This window comes from Mastigoproctus giganteus, chromosome 6 (genome assembly GCF_048544385.1).
Source record: "Mastigoproctus giganteus isolate SK-2022 chromosome 6, ASM4854438v1, whole genome shotgun sequence".
Lineage (NCBI taxonomy): Eukaryota > Metazoa > Arthropoda > Arachnida > Uropygi > Thelyphonidae > Mastigoproctus > Mastigoproctus giganteus.
Genome location: NC_143580.1, coordinates 188402496 through 188426964, shown reverse-complemented (window position 1 = coordinate 188426964; position 24469 = coordinate 188402496). Strand labels below are relative to the sequence as shown.

Sequence of the window (24469 nt, the reverse complement as noted above, 5' to 3'; positions counted from 1 at the left end):
TACCAACTGTGATACACCACTTGGGTCGAAGTTCACAAAATTTAGAAAATCCAATGTCAGATCCATTTCTATCTCGATAAGTTATAAACATTTCCTTTAAGTTGCTGTAGTAGTCGCTTTTGCATTTACATTTTTATATTTTTATTCCATCTGCATTTGTAATGGAAATGTAATCTTTCTTTCCAGGGCATATCTGACTAAATTCATCATCTTCAAAAAATTCCATCACCTTTTGCTTTACTTACTCAAAGCTTTTTTCCTTGCTTTTTTCCAGGTATTGCCATGATTCCTTCTTCTGCTTTAAGTTTTCTAGCTTTCTTGACCATTCTTTCTGAGACACTAAACTTATCCATTGTCTTCTTTATGGACCAACTAACTGAAGCTAGTGTTAATATTTGAAGTATTTCTGAATGACTTCATACCATCAACTTTTCTTTCAGCAGCTCATTGTAATCTAAGCAATTTCCACACTGATGACTTGCACTTGATTCCATGATGTAATTTGGAACCAAGCCACCAATAGTTGTAATTTTACTGGCAATTATATCTTGTACTTGACTTGCCTTCCTTTTGCCATAGCCTTGTGAGTCTCTCTTAGCCATTCACTGAAATTTCGGAGGAGAAATACCAATAGCCATCAAACCAATACCAATAGTCATGCATTTTGTCATCATGGTCTGATCCAGATGAAGTTGATGTTCCTGTTGCTGCTTTTCGGCTGATAGACTCTTTTCACCATGATGGGCACAGCTTCTGGCCTGGTTTTATGTCTACCTTTGTTAGGTCTTTCAGGTAGTCTGCCATTGACAAATCAATTGGTTGTAAATTTTTTTTTGCCATATGATTTTTCTTCTGGAAAGGATTGCACATGAACACTGCAAAAATTCAAATTTTGTCAAAAGCAAAGCTTCATGATGTAGACAAATTGTGTCTTCTTCATCAGGTTTTAATCCACAATGTCGACCTGTCAGCTGTTGTTCTTCAAATTCAAATTCTTTAAATAACTTTAACCTAGTTTTGCATGTATAGGATAGCACATGACATTTAGAATTATCCATGGGACTGATGGTGCATGAGTCCAGCTTATCTCCAGCAAAATCTTCTGATTCCATGGCTTTCATGCTGACTAATAAGTGGACGTTTCTGCAAGCAGTGAAAACTTAATTAACTTTATTACAGTCAAACAATAAAAAATAGAGGAACAAAATAAACAAACTGTTCATGGTGGGGATAAAACACATTAATAACAGCATGGTTCAAATATCAGGTACAGCAGGCCCCCGTTATAACGCGGTTTGCTTTACGCTGATTCGCCATAATGCTGTTCTTGTATTATAACCCGTATCTGACTATAACGCTGTCACAGATCACTATAACGCTCTTTTATAGATTGCATTTTTGGCATATTTAACAAAATCGTTTCATTTGATGGAGTTGATAGCTTGAAAATGAATAGCAAAACAGCATTAAAACGTTTCCCACGCCGACTTGAGAAATTTTCCCATGCTCAGTGAAATTTTTCTCGCACACTAATTTAATTTCAGTACAGAGACTTGTTACGTAGTTCCCAGATCAACATGTTAAAAAATGATCAAGTATATTGCTTGAAATATTTGCATTATATGCATTTATCCGAAGTCTAGTCATCACTTAGTACAGTATTAGACATCGTGCGAAACGGACAGTTTACTTGAACATTGTATCGTAATTAATGCAATCAACGCAGTTACATTTTAGAAGAGTTAATAATGGCCGATAAGAATGAAAAAGCAACGTCTGAGCAGTATGAAGACTATAAATGTAAGAAAAAGACTGAATTTGAAAATTAAATTAGACATTTTGAAGCGAATCAATTCCCGTCAACGACAAGCGGATGTGTGCCATAATTTAGGACTTGCAAGTTTAACTGTAAGAACAATTATAAAAAAATAAAGAATTAATTTTAGCAGCGGGAAAGATAGCTGTTCCATTGCAGGCAACTAGGGCTAGGCGGGCTATTAGGATTAAAATGGAAAAGACTAATTTTATTGAAGATAATTTCCAATGTAGAATTCAGTTAAGTTAAATATTATAAAAAAAAAAAAAAAAAAAAAAAAAAAGAGAGAGAGAGAGAGAGAGAGAGAGAGAGAGAGAGAGAGAGATTAGCCAATATGATGATCTGAAGAAAACTCACCTAAAAAAAAAAAAAAATGTGGAACCATTTAAAACTGGTAAGGGCTGGTTGAATAGATTTAAAATCTAGGGAGAAGTCGCAAGTGCAGATGAAGGAGCCGAAACTTTCAAAAAAGAACTTGTTAAAATTATTGAAGAAGGGTATTGTGTGTTATACTTCTCAACAAGTTTATAACATAGATGAAGCAGGACTTTTGTGGAAACGAATGCCTGAAAGAAGTTTCATATTGAAAGAAGCAAAAAACATGCCAGGTTTCAAAGCGGCGAAGGATCGGGTGACTTTATTGTTGGGTGGTAATGCTGCGGGGGATTTATTATTAATATCCCTTTTAGTTTATTTAGAAGAGGGCCAAAGTTCAACCCAAAATCGACACATTTTTCATGATTAAATTCATCAATTAAATTAAATCAATTTAGATCAATTGAATTCATGATTTTATTTGGAATTTTAAGTTTAATTTTGATATGTAAATAGTTACCACATAACTATTAACATATGTAATGCAGAATATTTTATATGTACAAATATTTGAATATTAAATATTTTGACCGACATTTGTGCATCTTTTCACTACCGTTTATTATTGATTAGGAAATATCCTATGGCACCGACTGCAACTTATAAATACATATGTTACCTTATGGGAATGCGGAACTCACTTTGCGCGGATTCACTTAGCACTCTGTTTTTCCGGAATGAATTATCAGCGTTAAGCGGGGGGGGGGGGTGTCATCTGTATTTATACTTTTTTTGTATGATTCTAGAATATTCCAGAGGTCTAGAATGCTCATCAGTTTTTTTTGGAATTCAAAAATAGTCTATAATTCTTGGGTATTCTTCTAGAACATTCCAGAATTCTAGAATATACTCTATTTATAGATTATTCTAAACATTAGGCAGGATTAAGGAAGTGTTCTGTAACAAAAAGGATCTCACAAAATAACAATATGGCACATAAAACTACTTGATGTTTAGGCTTAATTTTAAGGCCTTAAGTGCAAAGACAAAACAGATAAACCATGATCCTTGTATCTGAAACTCTGCTCTTTCCAGTGATGACAAAAATGAGAGAATTGAAGATGTCCACATTAAGATATTTGCCCCTTAAGAAAGGTCAAATTTGACATTAAAATTTTGAGTCAACCTTTGAAGGAAAATATCTAAGCCAAAAAACAAGTATAAGAGCTGATATTTAGTTAGGATGAATTCATGCAGTTGGTAAGTGGAATGTCCAAAGAAGAAGGTACCAAAGGTTTTTATTTCAAAGTTATGACTTTCAAAATTCTTGCTTAAATTTCTTGTGACAAATTTTCGGTGCCAGTTTTAGACCGCATTGTAAAAAATGTGAAGGTTTTTGAGCGTGGACACCAAACGTTTTGCATTCTCTGCCAAAAGTTAACTAGGTACACCAAGTTTCAGAGCACTACTCTCACCATTGTGCAACAGTAACACTTAAAACTTTAAAAATTTGTGATTTATTCCACATAACATAAGTGACCTGCACAAAAAATTTGCCTGAAGCATACTATATTTTGAAGTGAAATTTTGCACAGCTTAATTTGAAACCTGTTTAAACATCTACACCAAGTTTCAACAAAATTGAAGATGGTCGAGCAGGGACCCCTAGGCCACTTGACATGGAATGACCCAAAAGACAGTTGTCGAATAGATGTGCAGAAATTTGCCTTTAGCCAGTGGGTAGTTGATTGCTAGAATAAACTTCCATCTGTCATTGTGGAAATCGATAGCTTAAAGAAATTCAAGGAAGAAGTGGGCAAACGTTTGGAGTGGATGGATGGGTGAAATGGGAAGTTTTTGGTTTTTTTTCTGTATAAGCTTGCTTTCTTGCATCATATGCCTCTACTAATGCTAATGTGCACACATACTTCAATATCTCTTTTACTTTGGTGAAATGCATCACTTACAATTATTTCAATCTATATCTTTACTTTTAGCACTTCTTGCTAAAAGTAAAGATATAGATTGTATTCATCCACTTTCACAGCTCCCTTTCCATCATACAAATTAATAAGAATGGCCAAAAACTATTACCACCAAGCACTCAATTTCCTCTTTAAATAACCTTGCTAAATCAGTTTTTAGACCTACTATCAGGCACATTATGAACAATGATGTACCCTATATCATCTAGTTCCTACATCAGGAGCAAGCTGCTTTTGATTTGATTATTTTTTAATTATTTATTTTTTTTAACAAAGGGTTATCACAATGAGATATATCTTGGATTCACTTTCATTACTGCCAGCTGCAGCAAAAAACTACCCCTTTCTCAGGACCATCGTTATCTCATCATTCCCTTATCTGGGCAAATGTACTAACAAATGCCTGCTGTTTTTGTTCTATAAATCAACTCAGAGGATGATGGAAATAAACATTCAGCATAAATGACATCATCATCACCAAAAAATGCATTTCTTTTTATGTACTACATACTGTTTTTAATGCTTATTTGTTTGCAAAGGTCTAATTACATCATGTTTCTTGCCAATTAAAACTGAAAAATCATATATACATTGTAGTGGGCAAGGAAAATTGTTTTCCTTTTTCAGATTTCACAATACAGAGAAAATCCTGCACATGTGTCTTCTGAAATTAATTTTCATGTGATCTTTGGCATTTTACTGAAAGACAGTAAAATGACCGTTAATAAGCTTTGCACTTCTCCCAAGAACTCTACTGAAGCAGCGAGAAATAACTGCCCATAACAGAGAATGAAGCTGTGCATCTCTATTTTGCAATATAGCCCACCACAACACACCTGATGGCCAATTCATTAATGAAAATAAGCAGAAATCTGTAAAAAAAAATTTTAAAAAATCCAATTTTAACATAGTTTTTATTTATTTTTTATGAAAAGAAAAAGACAGGAAAAAGAGTTTTGCAAAAAGACAAACTCTTTGCCACTCTTCTCTCTCCCCATTACGATGGTGAGAGAGAAGATAATCGAGTAAAAAAAAGACATTCTCCATTGTAAATCCAGAGAGTTGGCAGCTACGCTATTTTTATGTTCATTATTTTATGTTTTCAATTTCCACAAGCAACTCTCTGCACTCATATGAATTTGAATGTTTAGCAGATGTAAATTACATAGAAAAAAAATAATAATAATAAAAATAAAACATTTTCTTCTGATTTGCATATTCCTTTGAAGAAGTATTAAATGCATAGTCAAAAGTCACTTTTGAAAGTACCAAAACCCAACAGGGAGTTTTATCAACAGTTTGACTACCAAGCAAAGTGATGTGCTACTCAAATTCTGCAAAACACTGGGAAATGCTGCCTTGGGATGCTACAGCAAGTTTCCAGTGGCTAGTAACTGTTTACAAAACTACCAACTGGTAACTATACGTGGTCATAAAGGGCTTTTTAAAGGCTGTTCTTCACTTTAAAAAGGGACACATTTCTCCATATTTCTTCACTTTAATTCTGCTATTAGCATTTTGGTATCAGAATTAAAAACAAATCCTTCCAGATCTAAGAGCCACTCGCTGCAGTTCTTAGATCTGAAAGGATTTGTTGATCCTTGCAATTTCACTCATTAAGCTGATGATGTAAAAATTAAGGTTGGAGATGAAAATTACTGAAAGAAGCACCTATTGAGTGAAGCACTATATTAAGGGTGGGGTGGGTGGGAAGACATTTAAGAGGAAAAGGTGCCGAGAAAAAGGGCTGGGGAGTAAACAGGTTTGAGAAAAGTGACGTGTAATCTAAAAATATTAATAACTAAAAAGAACAAAACAAGACTCACATTCACTAAAAATGGTACCAGTCTCTGAATCAATATTTTGAACATGACAACCTTCTGTAAGTGTGTGTCCAGTATCTGATACTACATGCCTCTTGGGTTCAATGAACTCTTTAGCTTTCATTGCCTCTTCTGAATAATGCACTGAACAAAATAAAAATGAAACAAATTTTTATATTTATAAAAAATATAACAGTTTTATACATCTGAAAGTAAAACATTTAAATCACAAAATTCTTTTACTTGCAAGAGATCCAAAACTTTTAGTGAATTTAAGATTGTCAATGCAACAGAAATGTTTTTTTGTTTTTTTTTTTTTTTTAATTGTGCCTTGTTATAATCTAAGAAGTGGTACATGATATCCAATGTTATGCATTAGTGATAATACTTATAATAAATAAGTGCTCTGGCTAACTTTCATTTGGTTGTTTCTTCCTGAGCTTGCTGTTGTTGTGGCATATCATATATATAATGATTACTTGTGCCTATAGCACATACAATAAAATTCTGAAATAAACTCATCATTTGCAAACATTAAGCATACCATCATATCTTCTCTTAGGTCTTTTGTCAACTCATCCAAAACTAAAGTGAAGAGGTCTCAAAGAAAACCTTGGTGTAAACCTGTAATCACTGAGAATGTGTATACAGGAACTTCCCGACATACATAATACTCAACTTACGCAAATTCGACTTTACGTAACTTTTTGCCGGCCAGTGCAAATTGAAAAAATATGGAAATATATTTTGCATCTGTAGGGATAAATGGAGGTATTGTGAAAATATTGTAATGTGAACCAAATAACAGTTTTTTTTTTTTTTTTTTTTTGTTTTTTCGTAATTTGTTCCAAGTCCTTGGAAGTTGAAAATTTTGCTATATTACTAAGCTATTTATCTCTCTAAAAGGTAATTTATAATGGAAATTGCACTACACTTTCATCGTTGTAATATGTTCCTGCTATAATCATCAATTTTGAACACCTTTGTGATATTTTTGGACAGTGTGTGTGTGTGTAAAAAGAACATGTCAAAGGATCAATGCACTTAATCAAAACAGTATTCAGTTGCTGTATTGAAGATGGAAAAGCTATTAATAATATGGATGGAAAATCAGATTCAGAAGAAAATGCCCCTGAGTCCAATGGCCATTCAAGCAAAAGCAAGAAGTATTTATGAAGATATTAAGGATAAGTACGGAGAACACCAAACCAAGCCAAGTTCGTGGCAAGCAAGGGTGGTTTAATAGGTTCAAGCATCGCACTGGTTTCCAAAACATTAAAGTATGCAGTGAAGTCGCCAGTGCGGATTCTGCAGCTGCAGAGAAATTTTGTGATGTGTTGGAAAAAATTATTGATGAAGGCGGCTATTCAACGCAGCATATTTTTAACATTGATGAGACTGCTCTGTATTGGAAAAAAATGCTGGATCGAACATACATTGCCAGGTTTCAAGGCTTCAAAAGATAGGGCCACACTCTTGCTTAGGACTAATACAGCAGGAGATTACAGATTAATACCACTGCTTGTGTGCCATTCTGGAAATCCTCATGCATTTAACTGGTATTTCCGATCAAGCCAGAGAGCATGAATAGCAAGCTCTGTCTTTGAGGATTGGTTTAAATGCTGCTTCTTTCCCTAGGTTGAAAAATATAAAGACGACTTTCCTTTCAAGATTTTGCTTCTATTAGATAATGTTCCTGGACATCCTATGCATCTAGATGATTTCAATTGGAACATGAGTCATATTTCTACAGCCAAACACGATTTCATTCATCCAACCTCTGGATCAGGGTGTTATTACGAATTTAAAAGCATACTATTTATGCACATTTGCTCAGGCACTGTCTGTAGTAGAGACTTTTGGAAATCTTATAATATTTACCACGTCATCTTAAACATTAATAAGGTCTGAGCGGAAATTACTAAAAGTTGTTTAAATGGCGCATGAAAGAAAATATGCCCATGACAAATAAAAGGCTTTGAAGGATTCGAAAAAGACGAACCATATGAAGAGGTTACAGATAAGATTGAAAAGGTTGCAGAGCTACTTCAGTTGGAGGTTGTTGCCAAAGATGTGGAAGAATTAAGAGGAAGAAGAGAAGGAATTATCTAACAAAGAATTCATTGACTTGCAGGCAGTGGTAGTGAAAGAAGAAAATGCTGATGAGGCTCAAGATGAACCAAGTGAGGAACCAAGACGCTTCATCACCAGAAAGATGGCAATGGCATTTCGTGAAATTGCAACGGCAATGGTGAGGTTTTAGCATTAGCATTAGCAGAGGCATATGATGCAAGAAAGCAAGCTTATTCAGCATCAGCCGAAAAAAAAAAAAAACACACTCCCATTTCACCTCTCCGTTCGTTCGAAATACCTGTCCAGTTGAGCTTTAAATTTGTTTAGGCTATCAACTTCAACAACAAGTGATGGAAGTCGGTTCCACCAACCAACCACCCGCTGGCCAAAGGCAAATTTCCGCACATCTATCCGACATCCGTCCTTCCTCAATTTGAATTTATGCCCTCTGAGGTGATTATTCTGAGAAAGATGAAGAATCCCATTGGCATTGAGCATGCTCAAACCATTCAAAGCCTTATACACCTCTATCAGATCACCTCGCCGGTGCCTAGTCTCCAAACTCTTTAATTTGCAAAACTTAAGCCTTTCTTCGTAAGAGCAACCCTTAGTTCCATTTACTAATCTTGTTGCCCTTCTCTGTACCCGTTCCAGCAGCTCTACATCCTTCTTGAAATGAGGCCTCCAGACCTGTATACAGTACTCAAGATGTGGCCTTACCATTGCCTTATACAAGGGAATAATCACCTCCTTATCCCTGCTAGAAAAATTCCTGTATATCATTGACAAGACACCATGAGCTACTCTTGCAGCTCGTCTGCACTGCTCAGAGAATTCATATCTGCCTGCACAATTACCCCCAGGTCCTTTTCATTCTCCACCACTGTCAGTGTAGTACCGCAGAGTTGATACGTTGCTCTGGGGTTACTGTTTCCCATATGCAGCACTTTACATTTGTCGATGTTAAACCTCATTTGCCACCTCTCAGCCCATCTGTTCAACCTTTCCAGATCCTGTTGCAGCAGCATAGTGTCAGTATTGTCCTTAACGACCCTGCCAACCTTTGTATCATCTGCAAACTTGGACATTAAACTTGATATCCCATCATCAATATCATTCATAAACACCGAAAACAACAACGGACCCAACACTGAACCTTGAGGAACTCCACTAATAACATTAGTCCACGTTGAGCAGTGTCCATTGATTACCACTCTCTGTCTTCTGCCACTCAACCATCCCCTTATCCATAGCAGCAATTTGCCTCCAATGCCACACTGCTCCAATTTGTGCAGCAGTCTTCCATGTGCAACAGTATCAAAAGCCTTTCTAAGATCCAAATATATAATATCAAAGTTATTCCCTGCATCCAGTTCTTTTGTGACTACATCATAGTATCCAATCAAATTGGTCAGGCAAGACCTGCCCTTAACAAAACCATGCTGCGTCTGAGCTATAACTGAATTCTTGTCTAGATGATCCTGCAGTGCTTCTTTAACCAGTGCCTCCATTAATTTACCTGGAACAGAAGTTAAACTAACAGGTCTATAATTACTTGTGTCAGCCTTTGATCCTCCTTTGTGAATTGGGGTTACATTTGCACATCTCCAGTCTATGGGTACCTCCCCTGAGTCCAAAGAAGCTCTCATAATTATGGCTAGGGGTTTGCATACTTCCTTTGCTGCCTCCTTTAATATAACTGGATAGATCCCATCCACCCCAGGTGCCTTTTTTATGTTTATCCTCAACAATCTCTCCTCCACTTTCCTCTCAGTTATTACAAAATCATCCAGCTCACTGCCAATGTTTACTTTACCTACATCATTCTCCTTCCTGAATAACTCCTCATGCGTGAATGTAGATGCAAAATACTCGTTTAGATTGTTAGCCACCTGAGCAGGATCCTCAACTGTTGAATCATCAATATCCAGTGGACCAATCTGATTCATCCCTTTCCTTTTCGAGTTCAAGTATGTAAAGAACTCTTTTCTGTTTTTCTTTGCATCCTTTGCCAAGGATTTTTCATAGTCTGCCTTTGCCTGCCTAATCTCCTTTGTGACTTGGTTACAGACCAACTTATATCTATCATAGGCTTCCATGTCACCCATTAATTTGTATGTATCCCATGCATTTTTCTTCTCTGCCACATGTCTCATTAGTTCATCTGACAACCATTTAGGCCTAAACCTTGAACAATATTTCTTAGTTGGTATGTAAAGCCTGGTAGCCTCCAAGATTAGTTCCTTGAATGCTTCCCATTTTGAGTTTGCTGTTGGTAACATCATCAGTTGGTCCCACTGTATAGAATTTAAATACTGTCTCAGACCATCATAGTCGCCTTTACGAAAACAAAAACCCTTCCCTTTACCTCTGATGGTAGTTACCTCCTTGAGTAAATCCCACTTCAACACACTGTGATCACTGCCACCTAGTGGTTCATTTATCTGCAGGTTCTTAATGCATGAAGAATCACTACTGATAATCAGATCAAGAGTATTGCTCCCTCTTGTTGCCTCACGAACATGCTGATGTAGAAAACAATCATCCAATAAATCCACAAAAGCCTTGCTAGTGTGCGAGTGACCAACCCACAAATTCCAGTCAATATCTGGGAAATTAAAGTCCCCCATTATAAGACTCTCTGATTTACTGGCCCACTCTATTTCCCTGTACAATATCTTATTATACTCATCAGAGTCATTAGGCCTATAGCACACTCCTACTCTCAATTTTGATTTCCCTATGCTTATGTCACACCAAACTGACTCGACACTGCCCTGTCCATCGATGTCGATTGGCTTCACTTCCTTGGACTTTATGTGTTTCTTAATTAATAGCATAACCCCTCCTCCCCTCCTGTCCTGTCTATCCTTTCTATACACATTGTATTCCCCAAATTCCAGTTCCGCATTACTTATATCTGTGTGACACCACGTCTCTGATATCCCAACAATATCTGCCTTTGATGTTTTGAGCAATACCTCAAATTCATCAAATTTATTTACCAAACTCCTAGCATTGGTGTACACACAGGTATACATGCACCTGTTTCTATTCTTAGCTACCCTAACACAACCCATGTGTTTACTTGTACCGCAATGACTACCAGCAGTCTCTGAAATATCCTGCATCTTGTTTTTCAGACTTCTGCTCTTTTCAATAGAAGCAGTGCAAGAATCACTTCCACCTCTGCCACTGGCTACTGTTAATCTATTAGTCCTTGTATCCCCCCCAACTAGCAGTTTTCCGACCCACCTAACACTGCCTCGACAGCATCAGCAAAAATTCTTGCACCCTTTCTATTTAAGTGTATCCCATCCCTGTAGAAGCAATCTCTCCTGTTAACAAGTACAGTCCAGGCTGAAAAAAATTCTACCCCTTGAGCCTTGCACAATCCCTCCAGGGCCGAATTGATCGACAAATTTTTTTGTCGACAAAGTTTGAGGATCCTGACAGCAAACGATTCTTAAAAGTTAACAGAGGGGTAAATGATATGCTTGCTTGCTATAAAGAAATCTACAATGAAAAGAAAAAAGCCACTCTCCAGTCATCCATTAATATGTTCTTTCTTAAGGTTGAGTGGCCGGCCCCTTCTAAATCTCCACAGCCCTCAACCTCCGCAGCAGCAGCATACTTATGAGCTGAAGACGTCAATTCTGGCAATGATGCTTCAGAGGTAAAACTTACTGACATTATGCCTGTCTCCTCTCTTTTTTTGTAATTTTACTTACTGTAAAATTTTACTTACTCGTTCAATTTTGAACGAGTAATTGCACGCTTTTGTAATTTGTCCATAGCCTGTGCATGAGATAAAAAAAATTGAAAAAATACAATAAATAATTCTATTCACATGCTCATCGGACATTTATTTTTTTTGATTCAATCAATTCAGTGAGCTCAGTTGCGAGTTCTGCAGAAGCATGGAGGAAATTCCAACTTATGTAGAGTTCCGCGGAATGCAAACATGAACTCCTCCAATAGGTTTCTCTTCCCCCCATACATATCCTGAACAATTCTAATATACCCCAGTGGTACTAGTTTCCTTCCCATTAGGCAGCCTTTCTTGGAATTCTTTCAAAAGCATTCTCTAAATCAGTAAAAAATCATGCACTTCTAAGTTAACGAATTCAACTGCCTCCAAGATGAAAATGACTTACTTTGAACAACTGTAAAAAGAACCTAAACTGATGGTCAGATAGCTACCACGTTTTATTACAACTGCCACAATTTTATGGTATTACTCAGTAGCCAGAAAATGCTTCAAAAACAGTTCTCTGAAATTAATATTCTTCACAGAACCAAAGTAAATGTGTCACTGACTCCACATTCACATATTCATGTATTATATATACTCGCACAAGTATATGAACATTTTTAAGAGCAAGTCTGAAGCATCTCTGTTTAATTTAATAATGAAACACATTACAATACTTTGTTTGAACATAATTAACAATTAAATAATTAATAACTATATATTACAATACTCCAAAGTTTTTGAACACTATGGCTCCTTTTTCTGTGAAAATTTTTTTATTAAAAACTAAATACTTGCTTAGATTTTACAAGATCCTCAGTTAAACCGTGCTGGACAAAAAGAAGCTTCTTTTCCGCCTATAAAGATGTAACTGAAGGATCCTATAGACAGTTCTCATAATTTAGATAGCTAAACAAGTTTTTATTTTTTATTTTTATCAATTTATCCACAGACTGAGCCTATTGGTAACTCTCAAGAAGGTATTTAGATCAGCTAGTGTATAATCTCACTATCTCTACTCTGCCAGATAGTGACTGGAGGGAGTCTGATCTTGCTGTACATATGCTATATCCAAAAATTTCATTACTTCATACGATATGTTCCCCTCCTACTTTTACTTTACTACTGAAAACATCACGAATAGTCAAACTATTATCTCAAACTATTCTCAACCTCTTGTTGTTTGACATTAGAAGAACAAACTTATCTACAAATATATCTAAAACACCCAAACACTTCATTGTTTATTTCACAATGAAATGTGGTCTCAGTTCCAATCTCATTGATGTCCATTTCCACTTACAGTCTGCCATGCACCACTTTTTTGACAGAATCCCAATTATTGGCTGATTCAGCCACTGCTCATCTCACTTGTCCTAATAATTTGCTGTATGATTCTTTTCACTTCAGAGTTGGTAGTTGTGCATATATCCACTCTGATATTCCCTGTCAGAGCCTTAGTAATTTGGGATCTTCTCTTTTTGATGTTCTTTGGCTTAAAATCTCTCTACCCCACTGTTTAAAGTTCATCTGTTTCCTCTACTATTATCCCAACTCCACTAATCACTTGGAACTCTACTTTCTCCAGTCCAACTTTCCTAATAGTGAGGTAATTTTCCTTGGTGATTTTAATGTTCACGACTCCAGCTGGCTTCCATTTTCTACTCATATAGATCCAGCTGGTCAAAATGCTAAGGCTTTTGCATTACTAATGATTTCACATAGATTGTTCATTTACCAACCAGAATACCAGACAATCCTATCCACACAGCCAACACTCTCAATCTTTTTCTCACAAACTCTTCCAAGTACATGGTCAAGATGAGTGGTCTTTTAGACATCTCAGATTACAACTTGGTAATGGTCTCTTCTCCAAAGGAGCCTTTCTCTTGTGGCCATTCTCAACCTCTTGTTGTTTGACATTACAAGAATGAAAAATAGAATGATCTCAGAGATTTCGTTTCTTTTCCTTGGTTCAATAACTGTTTTAAATCTTCTGATGCCAATATTTGCTCAGATCCTGTCAGTGAAATTATCCTTATAGTAATGAAATCCTTTATTTCACACTCCACCTTATAATCTTGTTCTTTATCTAACCCTTGGTTTTCCTGTAAATGTGCCAAGGCTGTTCAGGGTAAAAATGTTGCATATCACAATTGGCTCACATACAAATCTCCAGGTTCATTTTCTGCTTATGATAAAGCTCTCAACAATTGTAAATAGTTACCAATCGGTTGCAACTACATTTTGAACATATTAAAAATAGAAAACTATTTTCTTGAATGGCATTTAACCATTCTGGATCCTTGCCAAAGCTAGTGACCACAATTTCTGCTCATCTATACTCCCACCTCCGTTAAAACATGATAGTTCTATTGCATCATCAACTAAAGATAAAGCCAACTTACTAGCATCCTACTTTTCTTCTAACTCTTGTATTGACAATCTCGGTAAACCACTTCCTATCATTTCCAGTCCCCTCAATGCCTCCTGTAGTCTTCCATCAAAAGAATTTTGAATAATCTTGATGCCAAGAAAGCTCCAGACTGTGATGGTATTTCTGCAGTTTTTCTCAAAACCTGTGTTGCTGAGCTTATTCCTGTTCTGTGTTGCCTTTTTTACACTTTCCCATTAAACTGGTGTGATGTTTCTCCTGCTGCTTGGAAATTTGCTTATATCCAACCAAAAATGATAAAAAATCCTTCCCATCCAGTTATCATCCCACTAAACTTACCTTTAATCTTAACCAAGTAATGGAGAAACATCACTGTGGTGTTTCTCCATTACTTTGGAGAAAGTAATGGAGAAACACCCTAAGCTGCCTGCCACCACCACTGGGAGGTGAGCCAGGCTGCCCATCATTCTCTGGCTGGACTTCACCTGGGTCAACTAAGCTTCTTGGATGAAGTCCAAGTTAAAAAAAAAAAAAAAAAAAAAAAAAAAAAAAACACACAGGAAGAGAGAGAGAGAGAGATCCACTGGTAATATATTGGCTTATGCCACCCATCTATTAACAAATTCAATGAAAACGTTTGGAAAAACTCAAGTAGTTGCCATTGACATTATGAACTGCAAACTGTTTTTTGTAACTGGGTATCCAGTTTTATCTCTGACTGCTTGCTGCAAGTGAAAGTAGAGGGCTCTCTGTATAACTTCACTAATATTGGTGTTCCCATGATTCAGTTCTTAGTCTCACACTTTTCCTCTTGCACATTAGCATTAGTAGAGGTATATGATGCAAGAAAGCAAGCTATGCAGCATCAGCCAAAAAAAAAAAAAAACCACTCCCATTTCACCCCTCCGTTCATTCCAAATACCTGTCCAGCTCAGCCTTAAATTTATTTAGGCTATCAACTTCCACAACAAAGGATGGAAGTCTGTTCCACCAACCAAATACCCGCTGGCTAAAGGCAAACTTCCGCACATTTATCCTACATCTGTCTTTCCTCAATTTGAATTTATGCCCTCTCAGGTGATTATTCTGAGCAAGAGGAAGAATCCCATCAGCAATAAGCATGCTCAAACCATTCAAGGCTTTATATACCTCAATCAGATCACCTCACAGGTGCTTAGTCTCCAGACACTGTAATTAGCAAAACTTAAGCCTTTCTTCTTAAGAGCAACCCTTAGTTCCATTCACTAATCTTGTTTCCCTTCTCTGTACTCGTTCCAACAGCTCTACATCCTTCCTAAAATGAGGCCTCCAGACCTGTATACAGTATACAAGGGGATAATCCCCATTGCCTTATACAAGGGGATAATCACTTCCTTATCCCTGTTAGAAAAATTCTTGTATATCATTGACAAGACACTATGAGCTACTCTTGCAGACCGTCTGCACTGCTCAGAAAACTTCATATCTGCCTGCACAATTACCCCCAGGTCCTTTTCATTCTCTACCACTGTCAGTGTAGTACCACAGAGTTGATATGTCACTCTGGGTTACTGCTTCCCATATATAGTACTTTACATTTGTCAATGTTAAACTTCATTTGCCACCTCTCAGCCCATCTGCTCAACTTTTCTAGATCCTGTTGCAGCAGCATACTGTCATTAGTGTCCTTAACAACCCTGCCAACCTTCGTATTGTCTGCAAACTTGGACATTAAGCTTGATATACCATCATCAATATCATTTATAAATACAGAAAACAACAATGGACCGAACACTGAACCCTGAGGGACTCCACTAATAACATTAGTCCACAATAAGTAGTGTCCATTGATTACCACTCTGTCTTCTCCCACTCAACCATCCCTTTATCCATAGCAGCAATTTGCCTCCAATGCCACACTGCTCCAATTTGTTCAGCAGTCTTCCATGTGCAACAGTATCAAAAGCCTTTCTAAGATCCAAATATATGATATCAAAGTTATTCCCTGCATCCAGTTCCTTTGTGACTACATCATAGTACCCAATCAAATTGGTCAGGCAAGACTTTCCCTTAACAAAACCATGCTTTGTCCGAGCTATAACTGAAGTCTTGTCTAGATGATCCTGCAGTGCTTCTTTAACCAGTGCCTCCATTAATTTTCCTGGAACAGAAATTAAACTAACAGATCTATAATTACTTGTGTCGCCCTTTGATCCTCCTTTCTGAATTGGGGTCACATTTGCACATCTCCAGTCCATAGGTACCTCCCTTGAGTCCAAAGAAGCTCTCATAATTATGGCTAAGGGTTTGCTTACTTCTTTTGCTGCCTCCTTTAATATAACTGGATAGATCCCATCCACCCCAGGTGCCTTTTTTATGTTTATCTTCAACAATTTCTCCTCCACTTTCCTCTCAGTTATTACAAAATCATCTAGTTCACTGCCAGAGTTTAACTCACCTCTGGCATTCCTCTCCCTGAATAACTCCTCATGGGTGAATGTAGATGCAAAATACTCATTTAGTTTGTTAGCCACCTGAGCAGGATCATCAACAGTTGAACCATCAATATCCAGTGGAGCAATCTGATTCATCCCTTTCCTTCTAGAGTTTACATAGGTAAAGAACTCTTTGTTTTTCTTTGCATCCTTTACCAAAGATTTCTCATAATCTGCCTCTTGCCTGCCTAATCTCCTTTGTGACTGGTTACAGACCAGCTTATATCTATCATAGGCTTCCATGTCACCCATTAATTTATATGTATCCCATGCATTTTTCTTCTCTGCCATATGTCTCATTAGTTTATCTGACATTCATTTCGGCCTAAACCTTGAACAATATTTCTTAGTTGGTATGTAAAGCCTAGTAGTTCCAGGATAAATTCTTTGAATGCTTCCCATTTTGAATTTGCTGTTGGTAACATCATCAGTTGGTCCCACCATATAGAATTTAAATACTGTCTCAGACCACCGTAGTCGCCTTTATGAAAGCAAAAACCCTTCCCTTTACCCCTGATGGTAGTTACCTCTTTGAGTAAATCCCACTTCAGAAATGACACATTAATGACTTTCTTCCACTGACTGGAAATCCTATTCAGTTTTGCTGATGTTAGCCCATTGCATTTCACCTTCCAGTTTGAGAAACCCTGCCCTCACAAAAGACTTCATCTTCTCGAAGATCCCCCGCCACCAATTCCTAAATGCTGTTCTTCAGTGTGAAAAAGATAACTTAGTTAATTTTAATCCTTCTAAAACTCACTCCTGTCTTGTGTCTTGGCAAAAAGGATTCTACTGCTCCTATGTTTATCTTCAACGGCACTCAGATTTCTAGACAAGACCACATATCTCTATTAGGGATTACCCTGATTTCTAATCTTTCTAGACATAAAAAAACTTCCATGGGCACTGTTCTTCTGATGAAATGGATTCTGTAATTCTTCCTAACTAATCCAAAGATGTGCCACAACCAGTCAATATCTATTTACTGTCCAACTTCAAACTCACAGAACCAACTTTTCTTCTTCATCATTTATCTCTTCAACTATTTTCTGGAACAACCTACCTTCAACACAATATTTCCTGAAAATTGTAATGTACAGAAATTTAGTCTAATAACAACAAGTACCTTCTGTCTTTTCAACTTTAAACCCACACACACAGTACTAAACATTACTGGTTCTAATACCTTTTGTGTTTGAAGTTTTAATAAAAAAAATAAATAAATAAAAAAAAAAGAAGAAAAAAAATATTGCCAGCACCATATAGTTTGCATCCTTAATAAATTTTATGCATTTCGCAGGCCTTGTTTTCCCTTCCCACAGCTTTAGCCAGTCTAAATCTCTTGCCTCCAATTATCCAAATGCCTACGACTTATCCTAACTTGATACAATTTACATTCATTTTAAATTCTTATATAGCTTTTCATGTCTCTGCTCTCAACTATTTATTTTAATTCCATTGTCTTTTCCTTAACCCACCTCTAACTTCCTTCCTTACTCCACCACAAAATTTCTGTGGGGAAAATAACTTCAACAGTTTGGCTAGCCCTACAACTTCCTTCACACAATGCTGCTTTTTTTTTTTTTTTTTTTTTTTTCTTCCATGCCTTCCTGTAATTCTGTCTTTTAGATCCCAGTTCCATCCAATATTCCATGAACTGCACAGAGAATAATTTTTTAATCCCACATTTTAGTTTTGGATATAGCTTTGGTTTGACTAACACCCTCCTATGATTGAAATGGGCATTCATCACCAATATCCTATGCTATTGGTTACACTCTCCTGGGATAATTTTTTTTAAATATCACAAACACAATGGTAATCAAGGTTGTGATACTAAGTCAATTTACTGTCTCACAGTCATCATCATCAGCCATTTTCAATCCACTGCAGGATGAAGACTTCTCCAGCAAATTTCCAGTTCCTTCTATTTTGTGCAATGGCCATCCATTTACTACCCACGAACTCAAGAACATCTGTTCACCTCCATTGTTGTCTTCCAGGTTTTCGTTTAGCTCCTCTTAGGTACCATTCTGTCATTTTTTTAGTCCATCTGTCATCATGTCTTTGAGCTGTGTGTCCTGCCAAAGACCATTTCAGTTCTTTAGTTTTGATAAGAATGTTCTTTACTTGTGTTTGCTACCTAATCCACATTTCCTTCTTATCCAACAGTCTCATTCCTAATATAATTCATTCCATTCTTTGCTGTGTAGTTTTCAGCTTCTCTTCCATTCTTTTGGTGAGTGCCCAAGTTTCATTTACATAAGTCTTGGTGGAGTGTATACAATGGTTCATTATTTTACATTTCAGACAAATTAGGATATTGCTCCTCAGTATGTGACTATATTTCCTGAATGCTATCCATCCGAAATTTATCCTTTCTTGACTTCCTGCCATTTATAATTGTTATAGCTAATTATTTGTCCAAGATAAGTATTGTATGAATCCACCATTTCAATTTCTACTACTACTTCAACAATTATATCCCTTTCTGTGGCATACTTGTTCATCATTACTTTTGTTTTAGCCATATTCAACTTTAGTCTGAAATCCTTACTAACCTCTCATAACTAATTAAGGTTTTCCTCTTAATTCTTCAATATCATGGCAGGGTTGTAAAGGACACTACTGACACTATGCTGCTGCAACAGGATCTGGAAAGGTTGAGCAGATGGGCTGAGAGGTGGCAAATGAAGTTTAACATTGACAAATGTAAAGTACTACACATGGGAAACAGCAACCCCAGAGCAACGTATCAACTCTGTGGTACTACACTGACAGTGGTAGAGAATGAAAGGGACTTGGGGGTGGTTGCAGACGGGCTGCAAGAGTAGCTCATGGAGTATTGTCAATGATATACAGGAATTTTTCCAGCAGGGATAAGGAGGTGATTATTCCATTGTATAAGGCGATGGTCAGGCCACACCTAGAGTACTGTATACAGGTCTGGAGGCCTCATTTCAAGAAGGATGTAGAGCTGCTGGAACGAGTACAGAGAAGGGCAACAAGATTAGTGAATGGAACAAAGAGGTGCTCTTACGAAGAAAGGCTTAAGTTTTGCAAATTACAGTGTCTGGAGACTAGGCACCAGCGAGGTGATCTGATAGAGGTGTATAAAGCCTTGAATGGTTTAAGCATGCTCAATGCTGATGGGATTCTTCCTCTAGCTCAGAAAAATCACCTGAGAGGGCATAAATTCAAATTGAGGAAAGACAGATGTAGGATAGACGTGCGGAAATTTGCCTTTAGCCAGCGGGTGGTTGGTTGGTGGAACAGACTTCCATCCCTTGTGGTGGAGGTTGACAGCCTAAATAAGTTTAAGGCTCAGCTGGACAGGTATTTTGAACGAACAGAGGGGTGAAGTGGAAGTGGGTTTTTTTTTTTTTGGCTGATGCTGCATAAGCTTGCTTTCTTGCATCAAATGCCTCTACTAATGCTAATGTATTTTGTGAAGAGCCTTGCCAGTTTCTGTGTCATGTCTCTTCCTCCTGTCTCACACTATCCCACCTCAAATATCTTCTACATGCTTACACAATACCACCTCAAATATCTTACATTCACTTACAAAATACTAACTATAATGTCTTATCCCTATGCCATTTGTATAAATACCATAGCCTGTATATAGAATCTCATATCTTTCAACAATATCCTAGTTTTCTATCCCTTCCACTGTTCTTAAGTTCAAGCCACCCTTAAACTGCTTTTTTTAGGATATGATTCAGTTAAGCATTTATAGTAAAAAAAAACCAATATTGAAGTTTCAAGTTGCAACTCTAGATACTGAACTTTCGTTTTTGCTTTCAAGCATGCTGTTTGGCAAGTGAACCTTGGTTGGTCCACAAAATGCAGCAAACAAATAAGACTCATGGTTCTTGGCAAGGTTTCACAGCTGTTGAGGAGGCTTCCATCCTGCAGTGGGTTGATAATGGCTGCAGTTAATTTAACCAACCCTTATCCTTTTCACTCTGGTCTTGTAGTACTGACCCAGTGATAATGAATATTTTCAATTAATAGCATGGATTAAAATAAATTTCATTGTGTTTCCCTATACAAGAGTTTTGGTTTTGAAGAAGGATATTTGTTTATCTGGTTTCATGTTATTCTTAACTGTAATTTTAGAACTCATTTTTACTCCCATAAAATTTCCTTAAAGAGTTTAATAATTAAGTTACCTTCTATTTTTAAATTTCCCAAATTTCAATTGCACTTTCTCAATGTTAATATGTTGTCAAACACAAAAGGCTTTAGGACTCATCTGAAAAAATTAACTATATAAAATTATTTTTAAATAACTGTTCAGAAATAAGGTAACATCATGGTAGAAATGATTAAAAAAAAAAAAATTGTTGAAAAGTAAAGAAATATTTTACATACCACTGTGTTTCTGTTTTTCTGGAAATGTCTCCAAACTTTTATATCTTTTTTGATCTGTTGATAAACTTGGCTTTGAGACATCAAACTGCCTGAACTTTACAGGAAAGAGAAGGTACCGAAACCATGAAAACACTGCCACCAAGCTCAGGAAGAAAAAATTTGTACAAATACCAATGAAAGCAGATGTGCCTGGCCAATAATACATAAAATATCTGCAAGAGAAAAAAATATTGATCCATATTAATTTATAAAAAAAGTATATTTTTAAAAGTTTATACTGAAACATTTACGCTAAAAGAAAAAGGCTGTAATCTTTATTCATATAAAATCTAGACTGTTTCTGAACTGTGAGTAAACAAATTGAGTTTATCAGAGTTTATCACTTAAACAATTACAAAGATAACTAATTTTTCAAATATAAAATTCAAATTTCCCATATGTGAGCTTTTAAAATAAATAAAATTATTAATATTAATAATCAAGAGAAAGAGAAATCAAAAAATGATTTCAATCAGATGCTGAAAAGGAATAATAAACACTGTAAGCTGGACATGTTAGGTTTTAAGCACATCAATGATTTAGATAATATTGCAGAGGACTTCAGAAATTTCTCCACTCATTGATAGGAATTGAACTCAGACTTCTCCAAATGAGCAACAAGTGGCAAAACAACTATACTGTTATGGAAGACAACTGAATAGAACCAATTTGGTTGCTTAAAGGCCATCTTATAATGTCCAAAGCTTGTGAAAGCTTTCTGGGTGGTAAATGACTCTCATCAACCCATGCAATACCATCACTTTGTTTAATGGAAGCTTAAAGTGGTGTAATCCATTTTTACTCTCCAGAGCAAAGCTCTGGAAACCCCTCCCTGTCTCTTCCATCATATATGATTATGGGCATCGTGGCAAGATCCAAAGTTCCTTACATTTTGAGTGTACAACAATAAAATGGTATTTGTAGGCTGGCCAATAGATAGTCCACCAGACTGAACCTACTGGCAACTCTCTAGGAGGCATCCAGACCAGCTAGTGTATAATTTCGCTCCCTCTACTCTGCTACAGTTCTAGCGAATTCTGGTAGAGTAGAGGCAGCCAGAGAGTAGAGTAATTCACTAGAACTCTGACCCAAGTAGTATGTGAGGGCATCGTTGAGACTATTTTATGTCAAGGAGCTGGGTATATTCTTGTCTTCTGTATGCCATTTACAAAAATTTCAGTACTTCATACATCATGTCCCCCCTATTTCTTTTAACTACTTAATCTACAAAAATATCTAAAACACCCAATTCCAATTATTCCAATAGTGTTTTCCCTTCTGCATAGAAATTTGCTCATATCCAGCCAGTTCCTAAAAAAAAGGTGATAAATCCCTCCCATCCAATTATCATCCCATTGCACTTACTTCTACTCTATCTTAAGTAATGGAGAAATCCGTTAACCACCAAATCTTAAACTATCTAGAAACCTTCCATCTGATCAATGATCGCTAGTTTAGATTTCTTCAGTGTCAATCCACTGGTGATATACTGGCTTATGTTACCCATCTGTGGACAAATTCAATGTAAAAGTGTGGCAAAACTCAAGCAGCTTGATATTTCAAAAGGCATGAGGATCACATCTGTCATAAGGAGCTTCTAAATAAGCTTTCATTTATCGTAGACAGCTCTACGAGGTTCAGTTCTTTCTCTTTTCCTCTTGTACATTAATGACCTTCTTCCAGTGACTAGAAATCCTTTTCCCAGTTTTGTTCATGATAGCACATTGCATTTCAGATTTCAGTTTGAGAAACCTGGCACGGCACAAAAAAAAAAAAAAAATAAATAAATAAATAATTCTCAAATATTCACCACCAATTCCTTAAATGTTGATTTCCAACTAATTCTCCACCAACGGGCAGAGAACCTAGTTAATTTTAGCCCTTCTAAAACTCACTTCTGTCTTATGTCTTGCAAAAAGGATTCTACTGCTCCTGTGCTTATCTTTTATGGCATTCAGATTTCTAGACAAGATCATATATCTCTATTAGGGATTTTTTTTTTTTTTTTTTTTTTTTTTGTTAGTTGTTGCCGCATCGGTTTCTGTGGCCATATTGCACCTCCCAAGGTTTTTGCATTTTCTACTCTGATCCAAGCCCGAGGCGGAATTCGAACCCACGACCTTTGGATTGCCAAGCGGGCACTTTACCCACCCGGCTAGCCCGGTCGGCTATTAGGGATTACCCTGGCTTCTAATCTCTCTTGGCACAAGCACATTATAAATATTGCTTCCTCTGCATCTAAAAAGCTGGGTTTTCTCTCTTACTCTCAGCATTACTTTTCTTCTAAACAGCTACTCACTCTGCACAAATCTCAAACCTACCCTACCATGGAATATTTTATCCACATCTGAGGCAGTGCCTCCATAACCTCTCTCAAGGTTTCTAGACTCAATTCAAAAGCCAGTTAGGTTAATTAATGACCCGTCTCTTACAAATTCTCTCCACTCTGCCTCTCAGACATTTTGTTTCTGCTGCATGCCTTAGATAGTTCCACGGGCCTGTTCTTCTGAATTGGCCCCTCTCTCTCTCTCTCTCTCTCTCTCTCTCTCTCCCTCTCTCTCTCCCTCCCCCCCTCCCAAACCACTCCAACATGTGCCATAACCAATCAGCATTCTTCTAATGTCTAACTTCCAACTCACAGAACCAACTTTTGTTCTTCCCCATTTATTCCTTCAATTTCGGTTTTCTGGAACAACCACCCTTCACATATATCTCCTGAAAATTACAATCTACTGAAATTCAAGTCTAATATCAACAAGGTATCTTCTTTCATCTTCTCAACCCATGCAACGTACTTAGTACTATAGGTTCTAATAACTTTTGTGTTCGGAGTTTTGAAAAAAAAAAAAAAATACTCAGTTCAGTGTCTTATCCTTCTTACCATCTAATATGTATATAGAACAGTTAACTCCCCATCTCAAATCCTGTCAGGCCAACTTCCAACGACAGAACCACTATTTGGTGATTACCAGGTCTCCACACCACCTGTTCTCTGACTAAGACACTTGCTTCAATCTCTCAGTATATTAAAGGACACCCATGCTCTTGTGGCCAAATTGAAGACCGAGAATGCATCCATCAACAGCTGTCCTGATTACCAATAAGCCAGACAGGCCATTTTTGACAAAGGAAAGAACCAACTCGCTAACACCCAATATTTTTCTCTCGCTTCAGTTTCTCCAAGCCTATCTTTACTCTTCAAAAAGGAAATCACTCAACGCCCCACCACCCAAGGCAGGGAATTCCCTATAAACCACTTTCTCAGCCTCAATTTTCACTTTTCACCTATGCCAACCACAGCCTACTAGGGTGAGATATTTTGCTGACCCCTAGTTATCTACTAGGGGTGAGATATCTTGCTGATCCATTTTTTCTAGAAACCTGCCTTTTTACTTATCAGATCATCCACCAAACGCAT

The 24469-nt window shown here is 36.8% G+C and overlaps 1 protein-coding gene across 2 annotated transcripts in view; it reads right to left on the bottom strand.

Moving 5' to 3' along the window:
* Positions 1-24469, bottom strand: part of Seipin (lipid droplet biogenesis associated protein seipin) — a 250872-nt gene that overhangs the window by 39651 nt on the left and 186752 nt on the right. For both annotated transcript variants that reach the window (XM_090375568.1, XM_090375569.1), the window contains 2 exons: positions 21013-21224; positions 5943-6083 (listed from right to left, as the gene is read on the bottom strand). In XM_090375568.1, the coding sequence (XP_090231694.1) occupies positions 5943-6083; positions 21013-21224 (353 nt within the window). The remainder of the gene's footprint in view (positions 1-5942; positions 6084-21012; positions 21225-24469) is intronic.